Source organism: Myripristis murdjan, chromosome 13 (assembly GCF_902150065.1).
Source record: "Myripristis murdjan chromosome 13, fMyrMur1.1, whole genome shotgun sequence".
Taxonomy (NCBI): domain Eukaryota; kingdom Metazoa; phylum Chordata; class Actinopteri; order Holocentriformes; family Holocentridae; genus Myripristis; species Myripristis murdjan.
This window is the reverse complement of record NC_043992.1, coordinates 15381759-15392306: the sequence shown is the minus strand read 5'-3', so window position 1 is coordinate 15392306 and position 10548 is coordinate 15381759. Positions and strand designations below refer to the sequence as shown.

Below are 10548 nucleotides of genomic sequence, written 5' to 3'. Positions count from 1 at the left end.
CATTCTGTTTAAATAAACCTGGTCATTCATATCAGTACACTGGAGGGTTTGACTCAACATTGTTTCAGTGGAAGGAACCTGATTTAGTGCCATTCAAATGTGTGTTGTCAAAGTCCCATTAGTCGTATGCACGGGAGCAAGGAAATGCAGGCAGGACAGCACCGATATTCATGATGAGCCCCTACAACAGACAGTCCAATTTGGATAGAAAAATAGATCAGTCTAAACCGATTAACCTAAGTCTGCTTGGTGTCTTGGTTGTTGGTTGGATCCCACTGTTTGGTTCCTGTATTGGCTGTGATGTGTGATCTTTTCTGTGCCAGCAGCAGGTCAGAAAAGCTGCCAGAGCGCCAGCTGTTCGATCAGCCCTCTGAAAACTGTCTGAACAGGGCTTCTGATTGGCTGTCTTTGAAGTTAGGGACAAAGTGGATCTGGAGGATCTCGGAGAAACCTTCAGAACGATCTGGAGCCACAAAGTGTTTCCTGAATAAAGAGAGTTCTCAGTTAAACAGGATCAATATCACTGTGATGAATGATTAGGAAACTGTAATCCTGATCTTTTTCACTCTCATGTGGATAGAGTGACCAGCAAAAGTAATGTAAAACTAAAAAAATATTTCTGATAATGTAAGTAAAATGAAAAACTGAAATATCTTGGTTGTGAGTGCACAAGTAGAAGTTTTAATGGTGTGGAGATTCAACTAATCAGGTTCAAAACCCTGCTCTAAGCTAACATGCCCTTATTTCTTGGACTGGGCTGGGATCAATAAGGTCTGAAGGAAATGAAAATTTGAAAAAGTGTCTGGACTTTTGACATTCACTCTATCCATTGTGCTGTAACTGCTTAGCTACGCTTCTCCAAGCTCTGTCCTCACACAGAGGTTTAGATTACAGTGAATAAATATCACATTTTATAACTCAGGGTGTGGGAAAGTTGTCTCTACTGGCCAGTGAGACTTACTTGTAGCTGTGGAAGACCATATCATTGACCTTGGCGTGTTTGGTGTCTGAAGGAGCCATCTCACGGAACTAGGAACAAGACCATTTTTATAAACATTTAAAAAAAAAAAACACTTCATCATCAGCAGTAAAATGAAACAATTTCTGATTAATGATGAAAAAAAAAAAAATCCAAAGATCTGAGAACTGAAAGGGCACAACCACAGGAATGGAAGCACAGGGAATGAGTAAGATGGTGGAGAGGTGAGTCCTACCCTGTTGTTGTGCTTTGCCTGCTCCAGAGAAGCTGAGAAGTGGAAACAGCGACAGGACACTCCGGCTGCTTTGGCCACATCTACATATCTGCAAAACAAACACAGAGCTGCACAAACATGCAAACCTCCATGGGCAAACACCAGAAGCAACTTATGTGCATTTCACAACATGTTATCACTTCTACTTTTCCTCCGCTAGTGTTGGAACAACATGAACTCAACAAGGCTCTGGAAACTCTTGTTACATGCTGATGCCAAAATGATGTGGAGTGATATAAAGTCACTGTCAGGTTCCTGCTGTCTGTCTTCCATTCCAAATTGACTGCAGCCATGAAGGGATGAATCTGGCCAGCAGCAACGTTTAGGTGTGCTGTGGAGTCCAAACCAGGCTCTGCTGGTGCAACAGAGCCTAACGTGCCAATAAAACTGTCTCACACTGTTTCACCAACTACTAAGGTGTAATCATGTGGTAAAAAAATAAAGTGTACTGAAATCATTTTGACAGATTTCAGACATGCCATTGAGATGATTCATAGTTGTATTGGGAAAGATCATTGTTGCATTGTAATTCATTTGAAAAGAAGATATTAACATGATAATGTTTTTTTTTTTGGCCTGTATCAAACAAACATGTTTTCTTACGTCTGCAGATTATGATTTATAGGCCACAGTGCAATCCAACAACCTGCATATTGCATTTGGACATATTCTGGTTTGACCATGTTTCGGTTAATTGCTCAAACCTGCCAACCACAACCAGCATGTACTATTGGTCCCAGGCAGGATGGATCACAGGACTCATGATTTTAACCTGCCACTGGTGCAAAAAATGGTGCTTTTCTACTCTTGAAGGGTTCAGTCTTGGTGATCACATGCCAACTGTGGCCTCATCTTCTCGCTCTTAGCTGACGACTGGAAACTGGTATGACTGTGTTCCCCCTATCAGCTCCGAGGCTGTGACTTTGAGATGCCAGTGTTGTACTGAGCTGCTCTGGGCTGTGAGCTTGGACCAGGCTTACTGTTCTCCTCCACCTCTTTCATCAACAAGGTATTATGGCTGACTGCATGTTTGGCTATACTACAGGTGTCAAAATCACAGCGGCCAGTGCTCTACGGGGCTTCACTGGGCATGTAGTGGAAAGGGAAGAGTAACTGAACCTCTTTGCCTTGTTATTCAATTTATTCAACATGCAGGCACACACCCACTGATGTAGTTGTGGTTTACCGTTTGCGAGACTCAGGATCTGGGTTGGTGTTGTCCACGGCGACGCTGCGGCCTTCCTTCAGAGCTCGCTCACATGCTGACACACAGCTCTGCCACGAGCCGAGTGTGTCCTGACGCACAGACAATCACACACATCACATTACAGGGAAGAAACCTGTAAGCCAGCCATCAAAGGGATGTCAAAAATAATAAATAAATACATCAAAGCAAGTCTAGATAAATGAGTTTAGAGGTGAAAATGTTAAAATATGAATGAAAACACTAAACGATGATGAGTTTTACTCTTTACTATGAACTTTTTTTTGTGGTACTTTTAGCAAAAAAATGTGGAATTACAACATTACTATTATAATACCAGTATTTCCTACCATAAAAGCAATCTGTCTGTATATAAAAGCAAATGTTTTAGGATTCTGTTTCTCATTTTTTCAGTAAAACCTAGTTCCTCGCTGAATGAAGCCATCATCCAGCGCACTAAAGAGCCTCTCACCCTGTTGACATACGTGTATCCCTTTGGGATGATGTGGCTGTGGAAGAAGGTGGATTTACCAGCTGCAGGAGAAAGAAGGAGAAACATGTATTGAATAATAGTTAAATTTATACATCCCTTTAAAACAAACAAACAAAAGCTCACTTTCACTTACATGCAGGGAAACCCACAGCGACGATGACTTCCGTCTTGCTGGAGGTGAGGGAGGCGGTGGGCGGGTCGTACAGCCTGGCTTTGGTATCAAGCCGCCTCTAAAGACTCAGGTGAAGACAAACATCAGTTAACAACAACACTGATATCACTGATAGAGGCCAAACCCACTCACTTACAGTATAATCATACACTTAAAAAAAAATTACAAAAGTGCTTAGAGGGTCAAGTACGTGGCCAGCAGAGTTTTTACTCACAGGGTCAAATTCAGGCAGGCTGTAGGGGGCGCTCTTCCAGCCTAAGAAGTACTCCTCTGGGGTGTGGAACTGCAACCCGATGTTCAGCGCAAACTACCGCGGAGACAGGAAGTAGAGAGAGAAACAGGTGAGGTGACAGGTACAAATAATGGTCAGATGTATTTTTTCTTGATACCAATATCTGCAAAGCTTTCATCAGTTATATTGTGCAGCTGCTAGACACCCGAGGTGACAGCGGACCTTTGAATTTAGGCTGAACACGTAAGACGCTGTGACTGTAGCCTTGTTCTCAACACATCGTGCACATCAAGAAACTGTAACACTTTCAACATCTATAAAACCAGATTCAAAGCTTACAACGCCACAAATTTAAGCAGCACCACATTTTTATGTAAAAATACTCGTCTCATCAGCCTAAATCACAGGAGAAAGTGTGACTCTTTAACAATGCCTCAGCCTCCTATGAAAACACTTTCATCCTTGGTTATGAGAAAAGGGACAGTCTTACGTTCCATTATTAATTTTACTCAACTTAGGTGAGTTTTGGCACTTACAGTCGCCCCCTGGAGGTAGTCCCAGGTATTTTTGTAGGTGGAATAACTTCCTTTTTTTCGCTATCTCTGCTGCTACTATGTGAAACTGACAATATCAGCCTTAACTTATGTGACGTATTTGACGACCTTAAGTTTAAATAATGTAAGTATAAAAATCTGAGAAGAATTAAAGGGACAGAGTTGAGATCTTGGGTCTTACCAGCCGATCACTGCAGGAGAAATCCTTTTTCTTCTGCCCTGGTGCCCAGTTCACCGGCCTACCTGCAGCATCTAGGGACAGAGGCAATATCAGATGCTGTGTGTGTGTGTGTGAGTGTGAGTGTGTGTGTGTGTGAGCCCAGATCAGACAGCTGAGAACACAAAGCCACCAGTAACTGGGTTGACATCACTATGGCAACAATGATACACTCACCTCCTACATAAAAACTCTGAGTCTTGTCAACCGTCACTCCGCCGTTAGCCTGAGCAGGAAACACACATACAGTTAAAACTGGAATATAAATGAAAAAACAACAAAAACAACAATACAAGACTATGTTCTTCGTCAAAAAGATTTACATGCAACCACAACATGACATGACAATGTGAAGAATATTTTGTGGGAGGCTCCTGTCACTCAGCCAGGGTCAATTAGATTTGCTCTCAGGGTAAACAGGTGAGGTGTGGTCGTTATATAACGTGGGTGTGCGTGCAGGTACTTTTAACAAATACCTTCTCACACAAGTGATTCCACATCCCCATCACTGGCTTCCTGTAGACACCTGGACCGGCTGCAACAAAAACCTGAAACACACACACAGAGCGAACACAAAAACTCAACTATATGTACAATATCTCGATAAGTGAGGAAGAGTCGACCTAGAAAGTGACCAACCTGCACAGGCAGCTGCAGTGTGCTGAGGATGTCCTCCACTTTAGACTTGAAGACTTCAGGTCGCAGTTTTCCTTTAGCGATCCCCATCTGGTTAGTGAAGAACACCACCTGAAAGACAAAACGCATGGATAGTACACATGGGAACATAATCTACAGCACGCAGTTGGCCTGCTGAACCACCAGAGCGCTACATAACCCACATAAATCTAAGCTCAAAATTTCAGAAGCACTCACCCTGCAATGATAAGTTAATATTGGCTCCTCGTACCCACCTTGTATCCTTTCTTCAGCAAGCTGCTCAACCTGGGCTGAATCTCAGGGAACAGAATCCTGTTAATTGAACAAAACACAAGAACCGAGAGTATTACTGCCACAGACATACAGACATATATGTAGACATGACATAAAGCATAAATAGAGGACCATATATCACTGTTCCTGGTTTATAGCAAACACACAGGATTTAACAAGAGGCAACAGACATACTTCCAGTCATCTGGTGCAGTGGGGAACACTTTGCCAGACTTGGTAGTGATGATGCAGCCGTCTATGTCAAACCCGGCAACCTGGAAGAATGAGAAGGGAAAACGTTCAGACATTGAGATATTACATGTAGCGTCTCATTGTCTTAGGAACCCGCACATTCAGAGAAGAATGTGATCCCAAAGCTGCTGGATAAAAACCCAAGTTGGTGGACTCAAACTCTTGACATAGCTATGTTATCCAAAGTGGAAACTCACAGAGCAGACAACTGATGTCGATGTTAAAATATGAGAAAACTGCTAAATTAGTGGTAAGCAACATTTAAGCATACCACAGTGATCAAAAAATAATAGTAAATGGAAAAAAAGACATTATTTTACTTACTGCTTTCCTGCAGTTTCTCACATGGACTTTCAAGTCTTAACACAAGTATTCATAACTGAGAAAAATATAACAGTCAAGTCTACAATCTTTGTTTTTATCCACCATCTTTGATTATCAATCACACCGAGTACATTTGCATATTTTGCGGCACCAAATGGCAGATAGTGGTAACTGCTTGGGGAAAAAAAAAAAAAAAAAAAAAAACCTTCAACACCAAGAAATCCTGTAACATGATGTCAGTAGAGTGCACACAGCAGACTCATGTTTACCAACCCAGCTGATCTGTGATGAGTCATACCCAAGAAAAAAATCTAGTCCTGGGGAGTTTCCTCACTGCTGCTGAGGAGGAACTTTGTATTTTGCTCCGAAATTCTGACTCATCATTTCCTGTGTGCATTTAAGCATGCACTTTGGACAAATAAAGCACAACTACAGGATCTCAGTTTAGGGAGGACCCTTCTCTATAGCAGTCCCTCTGTGATTTATTATGATAAAAGGGGATTTTTTTTTTTTTTTTTAACATAAAAACTGCAGTAACCAGTGTAATGAAGCTCTCACTGAGCACATCCTCATTGCACACTCAGCTGTTCTAACCTTGTTGCTTCCCTTGACCCCAGCAGCAGTGTAGAGCATCAAGTTGCCAATCTGCTGCCAGTTGCTCTTTAGACATTCTGATGAAGACGATGCAGAGGATGATGAAGGCTGGGTGCTGCTCCCTGCTGTAGCCTTCTCGGCCATTTGCTGCAGCTGCCTCAGCTTTTCCTCTGCCAGTCTCTCCTCTTTGTCCTCATCCTCCGCCTCCTCTTTCTTCACCCGTCTGTCCAGGCCCGTCTCATTTCTCCTTTGGCGCTTCTCCTCAGGCTCCCCCTTCTCTGGGCTGCGTGGCCTCTTAGATGGCTTTAGAGAAAGACTGGGATAAATCTGACTGAAAATGAACTGTCCCTCAGAATATGTGGAATAACAAACCAATTGGGTTGTAATGAACCAAACACTGTTACCTTCATAGGAGAGACAGAGAAGAAATCTTTTATACTGCGTTTCGGTCCCGGACTCGACTGTGCCTCCTTCTCCCTGCTGTGACTTCCTCCTTTTGTCTTGTCAGTGGCTTTCAGCCCTTTGTGTGCCGTGCCAGAGGCTGTTCCATTGGCACTCAGGGAGTAGCGCAGTGTAAATGGGTGGCTCTGGTTCACCAGGTAGAGGGTGCCTCCATGGGCGAGTTTACCTGACTGGCCCCGGCCCAGCTTCTCGCCATCCAGGGAACTGGGGTTGGGACCCAACTGTGGAGGACGACAACATTTATGTGGACATTGGACTACAGGTGCTGCCATTCAGATGTTATGTGGCATTTATACAGTCACACCAAAGTTTATGGGATGGAAAATAACCAGGGTGAGGCTAAATCTAAGTAATAAAGGGAGAAATATGTGCCACCATTACATTGTCAGATAGAACAGGGCTATGAAGCAGTGTTGTGTGGACTTTGGTGCCACATATTGTGTTTAAAGTATGTCATGTGTAGCCTGCCAGCAGTGTTTTTATTTTTGTGGGTGGCGTCAAAGAAAATCCAGAAATTCAATGACTCACAGAAGGGAATCTCAATACACAAGTTCATCTGGTTATTCAATTTCCACTCCACACAGCCAACACCTTATCGCCTCTGACTGAGAGGATGACAGGTTAACTATGAGTTTAACTAGGACATGAGGCTTTGTTTAATTTCATACCTGTGTGACAAGAACATCCTGGTCTGCAAAACACGCCACCAGCTTCACTAGAGGAAACACAGAAGACAGAATATGGAGCCTGCCACCACAGAGATAAAAGTGCATACACACACCATTATGGCCTACAGTGAAGACACATTTTCAAATAAATGAAGATGTAGGGCTATCAGGACCAGGACATGGCATCACAACACCCGTCCTGAGGTAGTTTCGAGTGCAATATCCAAACCACATTTTATTTGATAAAGGTAATATGTGTGACAAAACATTATTGTAAATAAGGTATTGTGGTGCTGCAGAGATGCCCTGGCCTATATATTGTATTTTCCAGATAGAGTACATGTGGCAAAAATCACTGAAAATGAAAAATTTAAGTTCTAATGCAAAAACAAATCATGAATCATACAGCAGTGGCAATATCTGTAAAATCTCAACATGATTTTTTTCTACTATATTGTTAAGCCCTAGTAGTTTCTGTGTTTAGCTTTATGAATCCAAGATGTTCAGACACCAAGGAAGATTTTTTTTTTTTTTTTTGTAATTATACTGTGATTGTTTTTATTGGTACTGGGCACTTTTTGCTCCTCAGAGGACACATAGGACTACTTGTTGGGTTTATGTGTATTGGTTTTCTGAAGTGTGCATGCAATATTTGCAGGTTTTCTATAGGGGTGAATATGAAGTGTATAGGTAGGCTATAGATCTGATGTCCTAGCATTTTTGGCTGATCCGTGAATTAACAACTGAATGTTGAGCAGAAGCTGACCGGACGCCCGTGCAGCCCCTTTGGGAAACGCTTGTGCGGACTCCCTGCTTAGGCAAGACTCACCACACCAAACTCCATTTAAAAATCTGGCAAATTGAAGTCGCACTGGTTATTTGCCACTAAACACATCTCGTGGAAATGGTAGCACGAATCATATGACTGTTCTGGAAAATTCGGCGTATCACTTGTCGACGAAGAAGGTCTTTACATCAATGAAAGACAAATTAAAAGCTATTTTTGCAGTGTAACGTTTCGCCTCCGCGATGGGCGACACAAAGTGAAATCAGCTGATTGTTTACAAAGGGGTTTGGCGTGCAGCAGCTCCTCCATGCGCGAGAGGGACCCGGTCTCATCCTCACCCTGGTGCCTGGAGCATTTCTTGTCGGTGACCCCGGTGTCTGGACCCCGACCCAGGATCACAGCCCGTCCGTCTGCGAGGGAGATCCGGACCCCCGTCGCGCCCACCAGCGTGCACGACATCTGACCCGCGGCGTAAACTAACCCGAGCTCTGTGCTGGTGAGCCTGAGTGACTTTATCGAGTTACAAACAGCAGAAATGAAGTGCAAGCTGGTTATCACAGTGCAGCAGCTGGGTGTATTTTAAAGGGGAATTTGCTTCTTCTCAATGGGCGCAACTTTCCTGGGGCTTGAGTTGGCTGCGTCGATGCCACCAGCGCACTTTCAGCACCGGAGGCGGGCTGGTGCAAATGTGGAGCCAGGGTCCACCAGAAAAACATGCTCGTTTAGAAACGAGCTCGTCACAGTCGTTCCGCTTGTTTTTAAATGCCAGTTTTGCTTTTCCGGGCCTTCAGGATTTATTTCAGGCCCGGAAAAGTGTGTTTTAACGTCGGCCCGTACACTATGCAGTGTATACTTGGATGACAGATGACTGGATGAGTGACAGCTCCTATTATACTCCACCCAGGTAGTCAATAACATTAGACACTGCAGGAATATTAGCAGTCCGCATTCACAGTGTGTAAAGGTATTTGCTTTATTATAATGCAGGCTGTTCCTGTCAAACTGGAACCCAGAACATTTAACCTGGCCAAGACCTGTTAGGCATCTTTCCCTTTCTTTACCCATGGTTGGATGATAAGAAATAATTAACTTATTAATTTTTTTTTTCATGTGAAATTCATTGTGTCCAGACTAGACTGTATTTTCCAAGTTTCCTAGTAAAAAGCCCTGTGTTTTGAGGTATACTCAATGCTATTTTGTTTATTCTCAGGGAATCAAACCAATGATTAAAGTAAACATTATATTTATTCAGCAATGTACAATCCACACACCACAGTCACATAATACAAGAGAAAACACAAAATGACAAAAGCAGAGACCATGTTTTCAGAGTGTGTTGCTGATCGTTATGTCATCAGCAGAAAATGTAAAAGGCAATCATAAATTATTTGTGAGGAAGCCTAAACATGCACATCTTACAATGTGTTTATGAAGGTGGAAGTCTTTCTTTCTTTTTTCCTTTCTTTCTTTTCAAAGCAATGAAAAGTCTCAGGGTATATTTGAAATGACAACGCATAAGAACAACAGTAGAGCATTGTACTGTTATAGGCAGAGAGAGGGGATGACATGCAGCGTGGCACATCAGATGGCGCTGATATATCGATATTAGATTGTTATCGTGATATGAGACTAGATATCATCTGGGTTTTTGGATGTTACTCTATAATATGATGTGCAATAAGTGTTGTCTTTTTCTGTTTTAAAGGCTGCATTACAGTAAAGGAATGCAATTTTCCAAACTTGGCTGTTCAGTTATCATATCCACATTACTAATAATTGTTTATCAAAAATCTCATGTTTACATAGCTTATGACAGCACCAGTATTCATCCTTTTAATATCATGACAGTATCAATATCGAGGTATTCAAAGACACTGTGATGCTTGATTTTGTTCATATGGCTCAGATGTATTAGCAATGTTTGTAACTCTTCTGGAAAGATCTCGAGGAGCTCGAGATTCCTCTGTAGGAGCAGTTTCTACCTCCTCACCATGGAAAGCCTCGTTTTTAGTTGGTATAGAGACAAGAGAAGCCACAGGTGCAGAGATGGGAGGGTGTGGTCCCGTGTGATCCTGCTCTGGTTTGACAACATGTATGCCGGCAACCTGTGAGGCTGTCTTACACCGTTAGGTCGGCTGGTTAGGTGTCGGACTTTCCCTGTTGGCTCTTGCTCCTTCGAAATGAATCCAACAACAATGATGCAGTTCCAAAATGGAGGCAGTTAGAAGTACGGAGGGAGGGAGTCAAATGTTGTCAGCCACTTTGAAAATGAGGGTTTAGCAGCATACCTGTATCCTCAAAACAATGCTGTTCTGTTGATGGTGAGAACATACTGTATCATTAACTGTGTCAAGGTTTGACGTTGGCTAAAAATGAATCAAAACATCAGTGACATACCCTCTGAAC

At 42.7% G+C, this 10548-nt stretch overlaps 1 protein-coding gene across 1 annotated transcript; it reads right to left on the bottom strand.

Annotated features, from left to right (window-relative positions):
* Nucleotides 1-2: 2 nt before the first annotated feature.
* pnkp (polynucleotide kinase 3'-phosphatase) lies at nt 3-8839 on the bottom strand. Its single transcript, XM_030067174.1, has 17 exons — nt 8481-8839; nt 7356-7402; nt 6630-6908; nt 6226-6528; nt 5251-5330; nt 5037-5094; nt 4765-4872; nt 4602-4673; nt 4303-4351; nt 4090-4160; nt 3337-3429; nt 3084-3180; nt 2930-2991; nt 2440-2549; nt 1215-1302; nt 962-1029; nt 3-483 (listed from the first exon to the last, which is right to left on the bottom strand). The coding sequence occupies exons 1-17, from the start codon at nt 8599-8601 to the stop codon at nt 363-365; spliced, it is 1827 nt and encodes a 608-aa protein (XP_029923034.1). The 5' UTR covers nt 8602-8839; the 3' UTR covers nt 3-362.
* Between the last annotated feature and the right edge of the window lie 1709 nt (nt 8840-10548).

Coding starts and splice junctions, on each gene's coding strand:
- pnkp (XM_030067174.1), bottom strand. CDS start 8,601: ATGTCGTGCACGCTGGTGGGCGCGACGGGGGTCCGGATCTCCCTCGCA. Junction 4,352..4,601: donor GGAATCACTTGTGTGAGAAG/GTATTTGTTAAA, acceptor TTTCCTGCTCAG/GCTAACGGCGGAGTGACGGT. Junction 1,303..2,439: donor GATCCTGAGTCTCGCAAACG/GTAAACCACAAC, acceptor TTTGTTTTGCAG/ATATGTAGATGTGGCCAAAG.